Source organism: Python bivittatus, unplaced genomic scaffold (assembly GCF_059951505.1).
Source record: "Python bivittatus isolate LINGU-HERP-01145 unplaced genomic scaffold, Pbiv_v1 ctg000610_np1212, whole genome shotgun sequence".
Classification (NCBI taxonomy): Eukaryota; Metazoa; Chordata; class Lepidosauria; order Squamata; family Pythonidae; genus Python; species Python bivittatus.
The window spans coordinates 2,907,389-2,928,353 of record NW_028277088.1 but is presented as its reverse complement, the minus strand read 5'-3'; the positions used below and the strand labels follow the sequence as shown (position 1 = coordinate 2,928,353).

General features: G+C 46.2%; 1 protein-coding gene across 1 annotated transcript in view; it reads right to left on the bottom strand.

Moving 5' to 3' along the window:
* OBSCN (obscurin, cytoskeletal calmodulin and titin-interacting RhoGEF) overlaps positions 1 to 18,939 on the bottom strand; it is a 220,370-nt gene extending 201,431 nt beyond the window's left edge. Inside the window, exons 1-6 of the mRNA XM_088150514.1 lie at positions 18,790 to 18,939; positions 10,951 to 12,082; positions 8,999 to 9,268; positions 6,092 to 6,352; positions 1,699 to 2,001; positions 319 to 585 (exon numbers count right to left, since the gene is read on the bottom strand). Coding sequence (XP_088006640.1) covers positions 319 to 585; positions 1,699 to 2,001; positions 6,092 to 6,352; positions 8,999 to 9,268; positions 10,951 to 12,073 — 2,224 coding nt within the window. The 5' untranslated portion in view covers positions 12,074 to 12,082; positions 18,790 to 18,939. The remainder of the gene's footprint in view (positions 1 to 318; positions 586 to 1,698; positions 2,002 to 6,091; positions 6,353 to 8,998; positions 9,269 to 10,950; positions 12,083 to 18,789) is intronic.
* Between the last annotated feature and the right edge of the window lie 2,026 nt (positions 18,940 to 20,965).

Here is a 20,965-nt window from a genome sequence, read left to right as displayed (position 1 = left end):
CACAACTCACTTAACAACTGCATTGCTTAGTGATGGAAGTTCTGGTCCCAACTGTGGCTGTTAAGTCAAGGACTGCCTGTATGCAAATGGTATGGCATAAATGTATGCAAATGGCATAACTTACATAAATTCAGACTGGTTGGACTTTGGGCATTAGCAGACGTCACTTTCCCCCAACTGACTTTGGTTCAGTAACAATATTGTGCAGCCAAATTGGATAAGAGAAATGAGAAAGAGAAGAGGAAGAACCAACTCCACAAATTTCAAAGCGTCTCTCAACCATTCAGAAGAAAGAAACAACCTTTGATCCGCAAATACCTTTCAAAGTGACCCTTCCAATGCTTTCTATGTCCTTGGCAACAAATTTCACCTCTGCCTCTTTGAAAGCACTTGTGACCCGCTTAATGGTGAGGCTGTGGGTTGCTTTGGTTTTCGTAATTATGTATTTGTCACTGTTCTGTACAAGGTTGCCATTGATATACCACGAGCCGGGACAAGGAATGGTGAGGTCCACGGTGAAGACGGCATCTCTTCCTGGTGCGACTTCAATATTTCTCAAAGGGTTTTTCACTGCCAGGGTAGGTTCTATGGGACAGAAGAATGATGCGCAAAGGTTAGCGTGAACATCTGTCTGCTCCAGCATTTCTCATCCTGGGCAATTTCACATGCACACACAGAAAGAGGCAGAGTTTGCACCACAGCATCACGACGCTGCCTCGGATCCTGCAGATCTCTCTGAAAGGGAATTTTTTTGTCTTTTCCTCTCTTCAAGATGTAACTAAAATACTATCTTTTCTATCCCTATTTCTTAATAAATTTACCTTTTGCTTTAAATATAATGAATGCTTATTAGCATTCAGTGATCACTGGGCTGAATTTTACATCCAACACAACTATTTTGTTGTTGATTTGATTGATTATGTGCCATCAAGTCATTTTCAACTGCCACATACATAGACTTTCTCCATGACAATCTGTCCCTACCGTGGTCTCTTAAGTCTTCCAACAACATTGCGTTCATTGCCACTGTAACTGAGATTGTTAACTATTTCATGAGCATGGAAAAGAGGAGGGGGGAGGAGGGGGGGGGAGGAGGAGGACAAGGAGAAGATAGACAAGGAGGAGGAGAAGAAGAAGGACAAGGACAAGGACAAGGAGAAGATAGACAAGGAGGAGGAGGAGAAGGAGAAGGAGAAGGAGAAGGAGAAGGAGAAGGAGAAGGAGAAGGAGAAGGAGAAGGAGAAGGAGAAGGAGAAGGAGAAGACAGACAAGGAGGAGGAGGAGGAGACAGAGGAGAAGGAGAAGGAGAAGATAGACAAGGAGGAGGAGGAGAAGAAGGACAAGGACAAGGACAAGAAGGACAAGGAGAAGATAGACAAGGAGGAGAAGGAGAAGGAGAAGGAGAAGGAGAAGGAGAAGGAGAAGGAGAAGGAGAAGGAGAAGGAGAAGGAGAAGGAGAAGGAGAAGGAGAAGGAGAAGGAGAAGGAGAAGGAGAAGATAGACAAGGAGGAGGAGAAGGAGGAGGAGAAGGAGAAAGGGTTTCTGATAATTTGAATTATAGTAGCATGTTATTCGTATTTGTGGTAAAACATATTTGAGAGTTTCAGTCATTGGCAGCATAGAAAAATCTAAATCAACTGATCCCCTTCAAGTGCCCATTGCTAGAAAAAATGCAAATCTCTGCTTTTGCAAACTTACCAAGGTGCCAGATTCCAGGAAATTCCAGGTAATCACTTTGGCCATATTTGTTGACTGCCGAAACCCGGAACTGATAGTCAGCTTCTTCGGTGATGTTGTTTACCGTGAATTCAGTCTGGGGGACCAGCGATTCATGGCACCTCAGCCAAGTGAATCCAGTCAGCTTCTTACGTTCAACAAGGTATCCATCAATAGGTATAGGACGGTCCGTCTTCAGAAGGGACCAGGCTAACGTCACTGAGGTTTCTGTTTTATTTTTCACCACTGGGTCCGTTGGAGGATGTGATGGGGGCTTCTTTGGAGCTGGTCAGGAAAAAACAGGGGAAAGGACAAGGAATCATTTTGGAAAAAAACACAATGTTTTAAAGGTGCTAATATAAAGTTAGTTCAAAGACTCTGTAGCCGTTGTCCTTTTTCCCATCAACACACGCCTCGCATCCTGGTGTCCCCAGTTCTAAGAGGAGCTTCAGAAGAATTGCTGAGGAAACAGCTGACAGAGAATCTGGAAACAGTCTGCTCAAGTAGACCATCTGGAGCTCAGAGGACCAAAGAGCTGAGTCACAATTTAAAACAGGGGTCCCCAAACTCTTCAGCTCATCGACTCCTTCATGAAGTTTCAGATTGCGCATCGACCTCCAACCATTTATTATATGAAAATAATTTAATAAATGCTACTTTAACTCATTGTACAGCAAATATGTAATAACAATGACCCCTTGGATAGTTCCATCGACCCTTGGGGGGGTCAATAAAATGACCATTTGGGGAAACCCTGGTTTAAAAGGTTCTTAAGGTCATACGGGGTCAATTATATGGATCAGTGGGGCATTCATAACCTTAGAGAAATCAAGGGCATCTGCACCATAGCCAGTGAAGTCATTTGACACAACTTGGTTCCTAGAACATTTTTAAAAATCCAAACAGAAGGCAGCATCAATCCATCAATCAATCAATCAATCGCCACTCATTTCTTGCAGGCAGAAAACATGCCACCACCTTCTATGCATCCTTAAAATAGGCAGTGCAACAGTATATTCTATTAAGTGGGGCATTAATAAACAGTTTTTATGTCTTATTTCTTGAGCAGTAGGGAGGCCTTCTCATGCAACTTCCTACCCTGCAACCAGAGATTTCAGCTACAATCCAGTATAGACTCTGAGAAAAGGTTATTTTTGCAACACTGTGGAATGAAGACTAGTCGCATTATGTTCCCTATTTACAGCTCTCACATTCTTTCCTTGGTATATGAGATGTTCTCCCCAGTAGCTCAACATGCTATGGCTAAGACTACTGCTTGGGAAGCCAACTTCAGATGGTGGGTTGGAGAGATTTTCCAACAAAGCCATTTTCCAAAACAGCAATCAGTTTTGATCAAACTCAGCAGCTGGTCCACACTCTGACTTCTTGATGTGTTTGATCATGTGCCATCAAGTCAGAGTTAACCTTAGTGATTATAAAGATAGGTCTTTTCCAGGATGACCTGTCCCAGCCTGATCCTTCAGGTCTTCTAACATTGTACCTTCACTGTTGTAATCAAGTCCATCCACCCTGTTTTTGGTCATCCTCTTCTTCCCTTTCCTTCCGCCTTTCCCAGCATCAGAGCCTTCTCCAGAGAGCTGGGTCTCCCCATAATGTGTCCAAAATATGATAATCTGAGCCTGGTCATTTATGCTTTTGGTGAGAACTCTGAATTGATAATTCAAGCATCACTGGTTCTCACGGCAGGGGGGCTTGATCAGTTTTTTTGGAGAAGACCATGAAGCTTCAGCATATTGAAGGCAATCAAAAAAGAAGCTGGCAGAAGAGTAGGCAGATACAGAGGATATGGGAGGGGTCAAAAAAGTCAAGATAATGGCCATAACCACACATTCAAAGATCTGCCGGTTTTTTACATGTATCATACGTGCAGTGCACATAAAATGAGAGGAGCTTTGATTGTACAATTGCCACCATCCTGACTATGTTGACTCCACCTCTCTGTAGATGCCTTTGTGTAGACCAGTACTATCATATTATCACAAGCATGAGCTTACAAAAACACAGGGATGAAATTACTGGCAGGTAACCCTGGAATGATGTTGTCCATCAAGTCATGAACAGCTGGAAACAACCACCCTTTTGCCTAGATGGATCCCCCAGCAGATGCTGCTGACCTCAACAATGGCTGAGCGATGTTGTGAAGATCCTAGAAATCACTGGGAGAAAATTCCCGATGGCTATATGTGATGGTCAGGCATGCAAAGTCAATATCTGGTCAGTGTGTCATACATTGGTCGATACACTATTATTTTTCAGTGTATGTATTCCTATTTCCTTGGCAAACTACGTAATGATGTAGCTGTGTCACGAGACACACTGCCATTTTCTTCTGGGAAATTTAATGGAGAAACTAGAGTAGCAGAATGTTTGGGAATTTAACATTCAGCTCAGGTTTAGCAGTTGGCTAAATTCAGAAATGAGATCTTGAGCTGGGTTGGGTCATAAGCTTTGACACATTATATTTAATAACATTTAATCAAAAGATGTCTATCCTTTTGCTGGATTACCTGATTTGGCTTCAATTTATTCAGAAGTTATTGTTGTTGAATGTTAGATCATACTCACAGACCAATCCAAGATAGCTCCTGGTTTTCCTTGCTAAAAATACTTCTTTGCAAAAGAGACTGCTTTAGGCTGCTTTAAAATCAGTCCTGCAAATCTTTTTCACCAGGCAGGTAACTGTTAATTAATTTGTGCAGTAGTTTTCTTTCTTTTTCAAAATTTTCGGCCGGTTGCTCCCTTTATTTTACTTGTGGTTGGCCACCAAAGGGTAGAAAGGCAGAATATGAATCAAATTAAGAGAGTCCTCTCCTCAAAGCAAAAATGTAAGCTTACTTCTTAAGTTGAAAAACACCCCCAAAGAAGACACTGACTATCAAGAAACTTCCACAGAGTCGACATTCAGCTCAAAGGAGACTTTATCTCTGTTCCAGCTGGTGAAAGCAACTAGCCAAATTTGGTTGAGCTCAAAAACCAAGCAGATGGAACCAGGTTAATATTTGAATGGGAAAGTATCAGGGAATTGCAGGGCTAAACTGGGAAGTGAAAACATTATATATTATCGAAGGCTTTCACGGCCGGCATACGATGGCTGGTGTGGGTCTTCCGGGCTGTGTGGCTGTGTTCTTGAAGTTTTGTTTCCTAACGTTTCGCCAGCACCTGTGACCGGCATCTTCAGAGTGCAGGAGCACAGACAGGAGCAGTTCTCTCTGTGCCCAGAAAACATTATGCTAGAAGGTTATCCTGGCAAATTATTTCTTGTCAGCCTTACCAGGTAGACAGGAAACACAACCAGATGAGCTAATTCTACTTTATTGTAAAGCTAGAAGCTTGCAAGTCTGAAAGTACAATTCTCCCACCGTCTCATTTACAGCTCGAGAAACTAGGGAGGGTCCCTTTTGAGCCTCTTGTTCCACCCACTATGCAGCTGAGGGCTAGGCTGTCTCTTATCTGACCATTCCCTTGGCAGCATCTCTTTGCCCAGTCTCCCAAGGTCTTTCCCACATGCCATTACATTTCTGGACAACGTGCATGGACATGAACATGGACCTGAAGTCACCAGGAGTCAAGCCCTACTCAAAGGAGACTTTCCATGTTTTATATCTAAGCTAAGAGAGTGTTTTGGTGGGATTCCTTTGTCTTTATGATGCAGAAACATGAAAAGTGGCCATTATGCACTTACGCCTGAGAATTTCATTAAGGTGTCGGAGGCTGCAGGTTTCATGATAACGTTCATGGTGGAAAAGGAAGAACTGCACAAAGCGTTTGAAGTAGAAGAGCATCTTTTCCCTTCTTACCTATCCAAGAGTTACATCTTGGCTCAGAGGTTCTCACAGTATGTGCAACTAGGTTGAAATGAGGTCGGGTCACTGAAATGAGGCGCAGTTTAACACATTGACCAGATATTGACATTGCATGCCTGACCATCACGTATAGCCACAGGGAATTTTCTCCCAATGACTTCTAGGATGTTCACATCCCTCAGCAGCATCTGCTAGGGGATCCAACTAGGCAAAATGGTGGTTGCAGCACCTCTTCCAGGCACAGAAGAATGGATTTCACTTACCAAAAGGCAGATTTTGATAGGATTTTAGAATAGGCTTCCTATCAATAAGAGTGGCTCAACAGTGGACCTTATGGTCAAGGGACCAGATGAGGTCGCTCTTCATGGGATGTGTTCAAGTGGATGGAGATTGGAGCCATGTTTGAATTTGGGTTCTAGCACTGTCCTTGTCTCATATTTGCACCCCCCTAAGCATCTAAGATCTTCAGAACAAGCCTGCAATTTGTAAGCAGCAAATTTAGAGGAACACCCCCACCACCCCCATACACATAGGGGAAAAAACACCCTTACCAGAGACAGTAAACTGGGTAGATGTTCTACATTCATCAGCTACAAACACAATTTCTCCTGCATCTTCTATCTGACAGTCTCGGATGATCATGTTGTACTCTTTGTCCGTGGAGGTGATGGAAATCCGAGCGCCGGACTTTAATTCTTCCTTATTCTTCAACCAGCGGAACTTCTGACATTTATTTTCCAGTTCCACACAGAATACTGCGGTGTCTTTTATACTGACAGCAGTCTTCCTTGGAAGTTTCTTGATAATGTTACCTACATTGATGAATAAAGGCATCAAAGCTTCAGTCAAATCAGATTAAAAGCTCTGTCTATAGAAATATTATGAACATCTCTAGGTAGGTAAGTAGATACATACATACATACATACATACATGGATAGATAGGGAGGGAGAGAAGATGGGAGGGAGATATAGATAATTAAATAGATACATGATAGATACATGAATTGATAGATAAGAAGATATATATATAGTGAGAGAGAGGGAGAGAAAGAGATAGATAGATACATGAATGGATGGATGGATGGATGGATGGATGGATGGATGGATGGATGGATGGATGGATGGATGGATGGACGGACGATGGAATGGAATTATGAAGGCCAGGCCCAGGGAGATAAACATTTTCTTAGCTCGCCGGAGGAGCGTGCGAGCTACAAAAGGATGAGGCTGGCACCTCCCTGAGGAATTCACACTGTTGTGGCTGGAGGACTTTGGGAACTGGGGTTTGAGTCTGGGAAGATTGATGTCAGGCCTAGCCTGAGGAACTCCAAGAGACCATGCCAATTCAGTCTAGCTATGTTTATTAGCTACAACCTCCAGCAAGAATCTTCCCAGACTAAAACCCCAGCTCTCAAAGTCAGCCAGCCACAACAGTGTGAATTCCTCAGGGAGGTGCCAGCCTCATCCTCTTGTAGCTCCCACGCTCCTCCGGCGAGCTAAGAAACTGTTTATCTCTCTGAGCCTGGCCTTCATAATTCCATTCCATCACAGACAGACAGACACATGAGTGGATAGATAAATAATTGGATAGACAGAGATGGATACATGAATTGATAGATAGGGAGGGAGATAGATACCTATCCCTATGTGCATTCTAGACATATTGATTTACCGTATTTTTCCGACAATAAGACGCCCCCATGTACAAGACAACCCCCACTTTTCCAACCCAAAATTAAGAAATCAATATTTTAAAGATAGTGCAGAACACATTTTTATTTAGTAATTAGTTAACATTTACCTGATACACTCGGTGGGAGGAGGTCCAAACCGTCTCTCTGCAGCTCTATTTCCAGGCTCTTTTGCTTAACTGATTACATTCAAGCACGAGTGAAACTGCAGATAGCTTGTCTCTGCAAACAGCCTTCCTCTAATTGGCTTGTTCAGCATCAGCTGACGTCAGTTACATCAGGCTCGTGATTGGAGGAAGTCTGTTTGGGAGACAAGCTATTTCACTCGTGATTGGAGGCTAGCAATAGGAAGAAGCCTCTCTGCAGAAACAAAGTTTGGCAGTTTTGCAACCGTGATTCTCGGCTGACTTCCTTGAATAAGACACCCTTCAGTTTTTAGGGTAAGGATTTTAGAAAAAAGTATCGTCTTATAGTCGGAAAAATACGGTATGTACTTGCAGTTGATGGTAAACATGTATTGAATTTATTGTATACTTTCTGTAAAGCGTACCACGGTTAAGCCTAACAGCAGGTAACAGCACATTGTCAGTCTTGGTGGATCTCAAAAAGCTACTCCGCATAGACTTGGATGGGAGCCCATCAGGAGATCCCAGGGCTGTAGGCCAGGCTCAGAAGACACAAAATACCCCGGAGGAAGGCAAGGGCAAACTCCTTCCACGTTGCTGCCAAGAAATACAGCGTGGAGGCGTCCAACAGGCTGCCAGCAGCTGAGCGCTACTGGTGGACATCATTCCCTTCCCTGTGTTTTCGCAAACGTATTTATGTCTTTGCAGAACTGATCATTTCACTTGCATTAGGCAGGCTGGTGGGCGATATAATCCAGCAAGAGCCGCAGAGGGCATTACGGTTGGCCTCAGGCAAACAGGGTGAGAGCTCAGAGGGTTTCATAAAAGGCACCTGGCTTCACCTCCTTTGGTTGAAAATGTTGGCGAAAGCCCAACCAGCTACCTTCCTATCAGTTGCCTGCGAAGGGGGCCTGTGGGGGCTGCAGAGGTCAAAGACGTTGGCCCTGGCTGTGCTTTTGCAGCCCCTTCAAATGCTTGGCAAGCAGCATAATCAGAACTGAGTCTTAGATTACAGGAGTCCCTTGGGGGACCTTCTTTGACCTTTGGTGGGAACAGGCATGGCACTCTCAGATAACTTGTGGTTTACAAGATGGGTCTTGCATTTCATCCCCTGTATTAATGATTAACTATATCCTGCAGGAAGCCTCATATATACAGCATATATCATGTACATTTGCTTGATAGATAGATAGATAGATAGATAGATAGATAGATAGATAGATAGATAGATAGATAGATAGATAGAATACATACATACATACATACATACATACATGTATGTGTTGGCACGTCCTGCACTTAGAATGTGAGCCTGTTACTGTACCGCTTTTGAATGCAAATATCCACTCTGCCAACATTGCCTTGCTCCAGCTACAGGGTGCAAAGAAGTTAAGATGACCACCATGATGGTCTAATTGCAGCTCTGCCTATTTTTTTTTTTTTTTTTAGGTGTGCAATAGGTGGAGTCTTGATTGCAATGTCCCGGCTGCCAAATTGACCTCTTTTTTTTTTTAACCATGCCCTACGGAGACCTCTGCTCCCTCTCATGCGAGTTTGGAATGATATGAAGAAATGAAGAATTTGCATTAGAAGGAAGTCCTATGGAAAAAGATCAAATGGGCTTCCTTTCCACGCACTTACCTTGAACACTCAGTTCTGCGATGGTTCTGCTACCTTCTTTCATCTCACAAATATAGACAGCATCATCGTCCATGGTGACATTTTGGACCGTGAGCTTCCGGTATGCCCCTTGTTCTTCAATATTGTACTTTTCATTCTGCTGAAGTCTGGTCTCCTCTTTGAACCAAGTGGTTTCTGTGTCGGAACGGGGCACTTCACACGTGAAAATCGCTGACTCCTTCTCCCGAACTTCCAAATCTTGTAGTTTTGTCTTGAAAGGTATTCTTGGTTCTTGGGAGCAACCAGATAAAGAAATGAACTTTGGGAACACACAAAACTGAACAACAACCAAATTGCACATGTAGATTGCTCTAAATAACATTATGATCAAGTAGAACATAAGAATGTCCTCCTGGATCAGGCCAAGGCCCATTTTATCCCTATAACTGGGATCTGGAGGCCTTCTGTTCCCAACCTGGAGACAATAATGTGTTTTCAAAGGTAAGAACCTTTGATAGATCTTTCCTTCACGAATGCATCCAATCTGTTTTAATAAGAACGTCGAAGAAGTCCTGTAGAATCATACCTAAGCTCTTAGTCCAGCATTTTGTTTCTCTCAGTGGCCAACCAGATGCCCCTCAAGCAGAAGATGGAGGTCTACCCCACCATTGTGCCTCTGCACCTGGGCTTTGGAGAAAAGCTGCCTGCCACCCAGTAGTAACACAGAGCCTTCAGAACTCATAGATCATGATAGACCTGTCTTCTGTGAATTAACTGAAGCTTTGGGCGTTAGCAGCCATAAACCCATCTTATAGTTTAGTTTCCTGACTACAGATATTGGAACATGCTTCCTTGAAATGTCTACCTGATTTAGTAACTCTATTCAGAAAACATGCTGGCTAAGGAATTCTGGGAGTTGAAGTCCACCCATCTTAAAGCTGAGGAGGTTGAGAGACACTGGCCTAAGGGCTCGAGGGCTATACAGCCTTGGAACTACACCTTTGCTTTGGATCCCTTGGGCTCTGGGGTTCTACATCTATTCCTACATATAAGGACCTCTGGACTCCAGGAACTCCACATTGACTCCATGGACTCCAAAGTTATTCAGAGTTGTTTTTTATTTTATTTTTAATGAGAGACCTCAAAATGCAATTAAAATCAAGTTAATTTCCATGTAAAGCTTTGAAAGATCTTTTAAGTTTTCAAGACAGACAAGTATAGACATTAGCAAAGAAATCTCACTCATCCCCTCTGTTTGTGACTTCCTTCCACAGCCAAGGAGCCACAAGTGTGTCATGATTACACTGGCATGCAGCTTCTGGCCTCCTATGACTTGATACAACTATCCTGCTTTCACACCCTTGCTTTGTTGCCTTTCTTAAAATTAAAATCTTTATTCTTTGTTAGGGTTGCACAAGCACCACATACTCCAGACCCCTTGGGCCTTGTCATCTTGAGGAAGGGGGAGGAATGGAAAGTTGGGAGCCATTTATTTAAAAGTTTGTTCCTGGAGAAAGGTTATCTCCTATCTTGCCCCATCCAGATTCCAGGTGAAAGGGAGCATCTTCCCACTGAAGCATAGGGGTGGCCAAATAACTTATGTGCCTAGGTGGAACTCAGACCTGGAGGAATAAAGGAGACGTCCCAGATTAATCTGGTTGGAGGAGGCAGAAGGGTGGAGATCTCTGGAGGTTTGCACTGGTGTTAGTCACTCCCTGCTTCTGTAACAGTAGAAAGAATTCTGGGGTGGTCATTTGGTGAAGATGCTGACAGCAGCCTATGGACCTTGGTAGGTCTAGATGGAAACTGTCCTTTGTGGAAAATTGTCCTTCAGGATGACAACCCCTGATGCATCTAACAAAGGATCTGATCCACCCCTCCATTCTACAGTACTGATTTACTCTCTGTCAAACTTGGTCTGGTCTTCAATCCAAGCCATTGTGCAACAAAACGGATGATCGACAGCTACTCACCTTTGACGGTAACCAGCACAGAACTGTAGGTCTGCCCTGCCAAGTTAGAAGCCGTGCAGGTATAGAGGCCATTATCGACCTGCTTGCAGAAGAGGATCTTCAACACAAAATTCTCCTGCTCATCCTCATAAATGATGTGCCTCCGACTTTCAAGGATAACCTCACCGTCCTTCTTCCAAACCGTCTCTGGCTTGGGTTCTCCAGTAACATAGCAGCTCATTTTGGCGTGCTTTCCCTCGGTGACCGTGAAGCTCCGTGTCGTGACACGATAATATGAGCCTCCATCACCCCGGAGGCCCTTGGAAGTCAAGCTAGCAGCCCTCTCATAATCCAGGGACAAGCTCAGGCCAAGTTTGGACCGTCCTTCTTTGGAAATCACAGTATCCATGGTGGACAAGTCCGTCTTCCTGATTTCTTCCCGTCTTTTCTGCATGTGGGACAACAAAGGAGAAGTCTTGCTACTGCTGCTATCTACGCTGTGCCTCTTGCTCCCCGGGCTATAGGAATCCGGCATGTCCACCATCAATGCAGCTGCTGCGCTGGAGGACCCGAGAGGATTCTCTGCGTGGCAAGTGTAGGTTCCACTGTCCCCCAGCCGAGTGCTCTGGATCTTGAGGGCGTTCTTCTCCCCCTGGGATTCAATGCGGATGCGGTTGGAGTCGGAACGCTTGCCCAGATGCTTCCCGTCCTTCTCCCAGTTTATGGAAAGAGGAGGGCTACCTTGTACGATGCATTTGAACATGGCATCTTCTCCCATGATCACACGGATGGAAGTGGGCTTCTGGATGAAGTAAGGGGCCGATTCCGTCACGGTGGTCTTCTCCCCAACTTTGATACTGACCGCAGCAAAAGCTTCCCCAATCGTGTTCTTGGCCCGGCAGATATATTGGCCACTGTCCTCCAGGCTCAGGTTGTAAATCGTTAGACGATAGAGGTCATCATCTTCAACCATTTTGAACCGTCCTCCTGTCTGGATAGGAAGTTTGTCCTTCTCCCAGCTCACCAATGGGATGGGATTCCCGATAATCTGGCAGCTTAAGGTGGCATCTTTCCCCATAGACACCACAAAGGCTTTGGGCCTTGTCAGGAACCTTGGGACACCACTGTAGGAACTGTAATCCATCTTGACAGCCTAGCAGGAGAAGGAGAAGGAAAACCACCATGAGGCGCCTTGGTCATAAGAAAGCCATACAACCAGTTTGGGGGACCCTCTAATGAAGGGCAGTATCCAGCAGGGGTTGGAGGAAGCCTTTGGGGGCCATAAACAAGGATACCTATTCCCATCTCCTAAGTAATTCAGCTCAGGAGAACCTAGAAGACCCCCCCTTCATGGAAAAATGTCTACCTTATTTAGCTTTCTTCTATGGGAGGTGTAAATTCAATAGCACTGGTTCTTCAGCATCTTATGACTTCCTGACCATAAGACAGCAGGTTGTAGATGGAAAGTTAAGGAGCTATTTTGTGTCCCCGCTTAGTCTATCACAGCGTTTCTCAACTTTGACCACTTGAAGATGGGTGGACTTCAACTCCCAGAATTCCCCAGCCAGCACAGCTGGCTGGGGAATTCTGGGAGTTGAAGTCCACTCATCTTCAAGTGGCTAAGTTTGGACCACACTGACCTAAGCGCACAGCGAGTTCTGATTTTTTTTTATATACAAAAAATAAAGCATTGGTTGAAACCACGCTTTTCTAATGCCGTTGAACAATAAACCCTTAACATACATGTGCAAAGTTTAAAAAACTGCAAAGTCGGAATGTAGTACAAGCAATCCGGCTACAGAGGTTCTGCAGGAGGGGTCCAAAAAGTCAAGATGGTGGCCACAAATGCAGGATTGACACCCCCCCCCGATGTATATTCAAAGGGACAGAGCTTCAGGGGCGTGCAGCGGCCATCTTGACTTTTTTGCCCCCACAAAAAGCGGCATGCAATAAATGGGGTGTAGAGAGCATTTGTGTAACCTCAAAGTAGTCAAACTGACTCATCTTTATAAAATAAACACTGGCAACACTAGTCATTTGAGCAGCCAAATCAGAGCCACATCATCTCTGCTTTCAGGCACAAATTATTGAAATCTTCACCCTTTTGCCCCTGAAAAATGAGTAGCACAAAACTTTCATCCCTCAAGCCATCAGGGCAGGTTCTCCTTATGGGCCCTGCTCTAAGATTGGGATAATCTATAATATGACTCAAAATAGGATCGTGGCAATGCTACCTTCGACAGTCTGAGCCAGGATATTAGACCAGATTATTGAATGAGTTGCTCTTTCATTGCATCATCTAAGGGTCGTTTATATTGACTCAATGAGCTCCATTTTCTATTTAGAAAATCCAGGCATCACAGAGCAGGAGCAACACTGGGTGTCACTTAGACCACCTTGTGCCAAAGGCATAACCCGCAAAGAAAAATGCGTTTTTCCAATTATAAGAGCATCATATACATGTACACTCGACCAGAACAAACCTCCATATTTTGACCAGGTTTATTAGATTTCTATTCTTCCTTTTCATCAGGGGCTCAGGGCAGGCTATAATAGTCTTCGTCCTCCAGTTTTATCCCAAGAACAACAACCCTGCGAGCTTGGTTGGGTGGAGCAGAGAGCAACCAGCTTAAACTCAATCAGTGACTCCCATTTTGACTTGGAGTTGGGAAGAAGGCAAGCAGGATGGGGCTTCTTCCCATCCAAAGTCAGTGGTCTTGGGGGGCCTTTTGCCATCAAAACCAGATGTTGTCTATGCTCCTCAGAAGTCCCAACCACTGGAATCCTTACCCCCCCCCCACCCCTTGAATTGGTTGAATCTGCATTTAATCCAGATTGAGGACTTCACTCCAACAGGTCAGCTATTTACTTAGCAAGGCATACTTCCATCGATCTGTCCCAGATCTCATACCTTTCCCACCGGCTGATTGCTAGATGAAGCGGACGCAGAAATAAGATTCCAGCCGAAAGTTAGGAAAAACTCCCCGTCAGTTACATCAGTGGTTCTCAACCTGAGCGATTTTAAAATGCGTGGACTCCAACTCCCAGAATCCCCCAGCCCACAGCGAGAAACACTGAGCGAGAGCAATTCAACAGTGGAGCCAAAGACCCAAAGGGGAGGTGGCTACCTTCACTGGCTGTGCACAAACAGAGAGTGAATTTAAATTCCCGGAGTCAGCGTGTGTGTGTGTGTGTGTGCGTGTGTGTGTGTGTGTGAACTGAATGATCTTAATCCCACTAGGATTTGTTCAGCTTTATGGAATGCCTGGAGGTTCTTGTCCTGTGAATCAGGGCAGAAACAGAAAGGAAGATCTTAGCAACAAGGACAAAAGTCATCAGCCATAGTTCCACGTTGTTCTCTTGAACGTTTGAGGAACCCGGAGTCTCATTCTGTGGTTTTTGCAGAATCCAGTTAGCAGAGAATCAAGCTTGAGACATCCAGGTCAACGGCATGGAAGCGATTGGCCATTGTCTTGTCCCCCAGTGATGTTTGAATTATGATTTTATTGATTTATTCGCTCATGAAACGCATTAATTAAAGCAACAAAAATATTTGTTTAAACAGATGGGTACCTATATGCCTTTATTTAATTAACGAAATACATACGTACACGTTTAGGCTTCCCAGGCCAGACTACAGCCTTGGGATCTCCCAGTGGTCTCCCATCCAAATATTAACTGGACCAGAGTCTACTTAGCTTTTGAAATTAGTCGGACGTCAAAATTAGTCAAAAGCTGTGTGCAGCCACTTAGCTGCATCACAATATTTGCAAAACATTAATAAAAACATCTAAGCCTAGCAAAAGCTTGTTCAGAGGCCAGATGAACCGCAAAGGAAAACATGTCCATGGTCTTAACTGTTCATTTTTCTGATCTATTTTTAGGCAGCTGTGACAGAACATTTGGCAGCCGTGTGACAACACAAACTAAGTAACAGATGGGCCGTATTGATCACACCTTTCATCAATCCCCTTCATAGGGTCATTCATCTCATATCCATTGTTTGATCAGATTCTAGGCCACCTCCAAATTACAAGCCCCGAAAGCGTCTTTTCTTTCTTCTTCTTATTGCAGAAGCTCAGAATTTTAATAACGGCCCCAGTTAGTACTTGGATGGGAGACCACAAGGAAATCTCACAGCTGTCAACTAGGAAGTTGAAAAAATGTGCTAGAAGGAGGCGATGGCCAACGATTTCTATATTGTTCCTCAGAAAATAGATATCCATGCAAATCACCAGGACTTCAATCAACTGGAAGATTTCACACACACACACACACACACACAAGAAATATTGGTTGCCTCTTAGCGTACAGATATATTCACAAACTTTCTGGCCCGTAGAAGATCGTCCCATAGTTTGCCAAATTAATTCAGCTGCCTGGACTCACAAGAGACACCGTGACTCAAGAATGAGTCATAAAGGCTGGGCTGAAAAACAAATGGAGTCACCAGCTAACTAGAACCAACCGTAGTTCAGACTACCATGTTAAGCAAACTCTTTTTCACGGCCGCTTTAACGTGCTGTTTTCCATTCCTTGAGAGGACAGAGCAGAATGCCCCCACGTGGCACAGCAATGGCCGTCCCTATTTTGCATCTAGAACGTCATGTCTCAAGCGTCTAGTCCTCACAGAGTTAACGCGGAAGAACTTAAGAGAGGCAATTGGTGGATTCCTTTGGGGTCATCTGCCCGAGGAAATAACAACCCCAAAACTTCTTTAGGTGTGACAAGGGGGAGATGAGCGAGGGTAGGCAGGTGCCCGGGCGGGAGGGTTGAGCCACTGTTCAGGTTGCCCAAGTGGCAGGAGAAAGATACAGAGCTGTGAACTGCTATTTGGGTTATTTCTAAACACGGGTTTAGCGCTCTTTCGAAAGAGCGCTAAACCTGTGTCCAAAAATATGTGGCTGACGGGTGGCAGATACGGAGAAAGGACCTGGGGTGGAATATTATAAATGCTCTCCCTCCTGCTCCTTAGCCCTTGCGCTCTTCCTCCACATCAGCAATATTTCAGCCACTGGGTTGGATGTGGGTTTAGCGCTCTCTCAAAAAAGTGCTAGAGCCATGCTCAGAAATTGCCCAGGTGAACGCTCACAGGCAGAGATGGGACGGCAAGGAGCACTAGGGGGCTTCCACCCATCCCACCCGGTGCCCGTCCTCTGCTCCAGTGACTGTTGGTGGAGCCATTTCTGAACACGGACCTTGCACCGTTCTGAAAAAATGCTAGACCCATGTTCAGGTAGCCTGGAGGATAGGTGGCAGGCGTGAAGGAGGAGGAACATTGCAAGCAGTCCCCCCACTTCCTCCCTCACCCCTCCCTTGTGCCAGTCACCCGTCAGCAGGGTCTTTTCCATGGGGCTGTTCATCTTCCATCATAGGATGATGTGACCTCTACAGAGCACAGTTTGGTAGACCAGCGAAGCAAGACTTCACCTCCACAATCTATGCTGGTTCTTCCAAGGGTGTTTGGGGTCAGCACACCAGTCCTCCAACAAACAGGGTTGCCAGGGCAGAAACGTACATGGAGCTGGATGCCACGCTGGGCTTTGTTCTAGCGTCTTGGCCAGTGGAGATTTCAATCGTTTTTGCCAGCCATCGACGTGGTTCCATCCACGCGGGGACACCCAATTCCCATAACCCTTGTTGTTGTGCTTCAAAGCTTCATGCCACTTTCAACCATGGGCCCAACTTCGTAGCCCCAGCCAAACTTAATATGGGTCAGCAATTTCTCTGCCCGCTAACGAGTTGTTATAAAAACGGTGTCCTGACCTGTGCTACTTCCTACAAACCTGATAGGATACGCTCAGCTTTCCTTTTCTCCCGAGCAAACAGCTGCCCTCCCTCGTGGCTCCGAAGGCCCCCACCGCACTTCGTACCCACAGGCTCTTTCCCTCTGTTGGCAGACTTCAAACATCCAGCCAGCCACCCAGGCCAGGGACAGGTCTGGCCTGGGGCTCTTTCTTAAATCCATCATTGCAGTCAAATCCAGATTTAAGACAGATTTAGCCATGCTGGAGTAGTACAACGTTCAGTTAAGGCTTCCCGTGGGTGTCCATGGGGTGAGGTCAAATTCTGCAAGATGGCAGATGTGGCACTGGGGTTGAAGGGGCAGGGCTTCAGTTGCCCCGCCATGCCCAAATCTTGCGGATCTTGACCTCGCCCTGCGGAGGCAGCTGGTCGCTCCCATTTTCCTAGCCTCGGGTTCTCCTGTTGTGTCAGACTTCAGCTCCAATAACTCTTAGGCAGGTCAACAGCCGTGGGAGTTAGGAATTCGATACAGATTCGGGAAAAATCATCATTTCTGAGTAATCTGGTTCCAATCCTTCTGCTTTCTCTCCAACGGTGTGGGATCCTCCCTATCTTATTCAGTGTGGCCCAGGGCAAAGTCCTGAAACTCCCATGCAATTCCAGGGCTGTGAGTGCAACTTATATCTGGCTAAACCAAAAAAATGCTGCTTGCAATTTCAGTAGAGTACCGTTGCAACTGCCTGAGAATCCTACAAGCCAAGACCGTTGGACTCGCAAGCTGGAATGGCTTTTCTCAGGACGGTCGGGGTACTTAGAGAAAAGAGGATCTCTGCACATATGAAGAGTGCTCGTCTTTCGTCATAGGTTAAGGGCCCAGGGCAAGTCAGATAGCTTTCTGTCACGCAGAAGCCCCAGAAACGTCACATGAAACAAAACAGCTACAGTCATCCAGCAGAACGCTCTGCTAAATTTAATTTTTTTGGAAAAAATGCACGCTTTGCTTACAGATCTGCATCCTGTAAATGTAATACGAACATTACTCACGCCTAGCGAGTGCTAATCTTTTCTAATCTAGTGTATATATTCAAGTTGTCATTCTTTAAGGGGAAAAAACAAGACCTCTGGATTTGTATCCATACACTTTAAAAACATCAATGTGACCTCCTACCAAATTCAGAGCATCTTCAGGAGGATCCAGTTCAAGTCTACCCTCAACCCCAAACGCTCACAGTGACTTTGGATGAGTCACGCCCCCACTTTCTCAACCCAGCCTACCTCGCAGGGCTGTAATCATGGGGATAAAAAGAAAGGGGGTTACACCAACTACCTTCCCGATGGAAAGGCGGGATATAAATCTAATAAATAATTTTTTAAAACTTATTTTCATTCCCATCAGTTTTAAAGGAGAAGCCTTGATTGCCACGTTATCTTATAAAGCAGAAAACAGGTTCCACCCAGTGCGATGCTCCGCTCTACTAAATAAAGATTAAAAAAAAAATATGCATGCTTCGCTGATTGATCTGCATTCTGTGTCTGTCATGCAAACGTTACTCAGCCCCGCCATTCCAGCCAGGCCAGGCCACTGACCGATGGCTCTTAAAATAGCCTCAGCTGTTGGTCTCTATCTTTTTTCAAAGCTCATCTGTAGAAATGCAAGCTGAGAGGAGGAGGAGGAGGAGGAGGAGGGATGAGGAGGGGAGACGCAACGGCTAGGATTTCTACCGTGATGAAAGCAGCCGTTTCACCAAACACAGAACTTTCGCACAGCGCTTCACAATTTGGGAAGAAAGCCGGAGGGAAAAGAAAACCGCCCTCTCTATATTCCACGCCACGCTCCCCAAAAAGAGCGTTTTCCTTCTTCACGCACGCTGTGTCTGGTGCCTCTGCTTTTTGACCTCCCCAAAGTCGCGCTTTCTGGAGTGGGGCAGGGGACCACGCCGAAGGTCCCCACCGCCGGGCAAAACTGTCGCGTGTCTTGAGTTTCCGCAGAGCCCGACGTCTCCCACCGCCACAACCAGCGTGGAAAGGGGACGAGAGAAAGACCCAGAGCCCTTGGCCCAACCAGCCACCCTCCTCTGGTCGGCCCCGTTCAGAGGAAAACCGCAGCCCCCTTACCTGATGCCTTTGGCCACCTGGAAGACTTAGCCTCTTGGACTGGAATGACGGGCAGGTCCTTCTGGAGCTGTGGAATAATCCAGAGGTGGAAGGGGGCCCAGGGGGTCTCTCGGGGCTCGGCGTCCCCTTCCCCCCACCCCCTGCGAGGAATAAAACAGAAACCCCAGTGAGGTTGGAGCCGTGCAGAAGGGAAGCCCCCCGTCCCCCCGAGATGACTGGGGCTTTAGTTCGGAGGCAGCTCCTCCCTTTGGAGCTGCTCTGCCAGTCCCGTTGGCTGGCTGACGTGCCTTTCTCCTGCGGCCCCTCTCCAAAATAGTCCTGGGTGTCATGTACCAGGGAGATTAAATTTCACCTCCTGCCGTGCTAAAAGGGCACCGCTTTAGGGAGCCCGCCGGGCAGGCTGCGGCAAGGAGTGGGTGCCGCTGGATCTGCCCTGAGCCGGCCCTGAGGGTCGCTTCTGGCTCAGGTGAGCTTTGGGCCCAGTTGACCCACCACGGGGCAAGGTCATGGACCGACAGGGCCTCTGGCTTTGGCCAACTTGAGGAGGAAGGGGGGGGACCGGGGGCAAGTCACCGCTTTCTGGATGATGCTTTTGCTCCCGGGTTGAAAGAATGGAGGAGGCTGGAGCGAGCGGGGCTCTCGGGTGGCGAGGGTGATCTGATAGGTGCCCGGCCAGAATTCCTGGGGTCTCAAGATCGGAGCTTCGAGGAGAGCCTCTGCCGTTCGAGAGACGGTAAAAAATAGATATCCCCAGATGTGCCAGGACAGGACAGGACAGGGTGGGCAAAGTTTAGCTGGCGATGGCTCAGCACACAGAGCAGAGGGAGAGAACCTCTATGCCAGTGTTTCTCAACCTTGGCAACTCTACGATGTGTGGACTTCAACTCCCAGAATTCCCCAGCCAGCTGTGCTGGCTGGGGAATTCTGGGAGTTGAAGTCCACACATCGTAGAGTTGCCAAGGTTGAGAAACACTGCTCTATGCATTGGTAGCCCCATTAAACCCTCCTTTGGCATAAGGAGGGTTGGTCCTGGCTAGTACTTGGAAGGGAGACCACAGGGAAATTCCCGCTCTGTACCCCAGCCTAGGAAGTTGAGAAAAACATCCTGGAACTAGGCCGTAGCAACCCGCCTTTGTACTATCACAAAAAAACTCACACGGAAGCCATGAAAAAAAGATAATCCAAATGCCATTCACAGGTAGCATTACCTTGTTAGAGCCAGCAGGGGGCAGCACCTGTCTGGGCTCTGAAACTAAAGACGTGGGTTAGTCTCTGGATAGGGGACCACCAGGAAATCTCAGGCTGTGGGGGGAGTGGCAGAAAACATGCCTTAAAAAGAAAACAGCAAACGTCTCCAGGGGTTGGGCTTGTCTTTATTTAGGCTTTACATCTGACACTGAGGCCTCCTGGTTCCTCACAAGGGTGTAAGCCATCTTCCACTTCAAATCCGGTGATCTCCCAGCAGCTAAACCATGGTATGAACTGGAACTTGAGGTTGCAAAAGCCAAGATGGCACCACGGCCATCTCCCGCCCTGCCTCCATCTTGGATTTTTTGACCTGCCCGTGCACACACGCCCGCATCCCACCTTAAAGTAGTGGCTTTGTTTGCAAAACATGCCAAGCCACGGCGAAGTTAGTCATGGGTTGTACAATTAACCTAATTTTGGTCCGGAGGGAGACAATGAACCCCAGAACTAACCACAACTGAGTTTGCATTAGCTTGTAATCTGGTTATTTCATCTCTGACCCAGTGAGCCTTGCAAGCAAACCAGTCTGATCCAGGCTGTTCACCCAACACGCAAAACCTGGTTACTGCATTATCCCACTGCGTTTGCCCAATATACAGAACCCTAAACTAACCAACAGCACCTTAAGAAGAACAGACAGAAGAAACAAACTAACATTAAAACCAACCACACATTATATTATGGGCAGGCGGTCACTATGTTTGGCGCTCCCCCAATTATGCGCGTCTTGGTCTGCTGGAACGAGAGACATTGTGAGCATAACGGGATTGTTAGACAGTTTGTCTGCACAGGGACCCTCACAGGGAGCGGGGAAAGGGGGCCAATGATGTATCACAGCATCACAACGCCAACGGTGTCGTCTTCCCTTGCATCCGACACTACGCGACACCGAAGGCGAGCATACAAATCAGAGTTTACGTTGTGATGT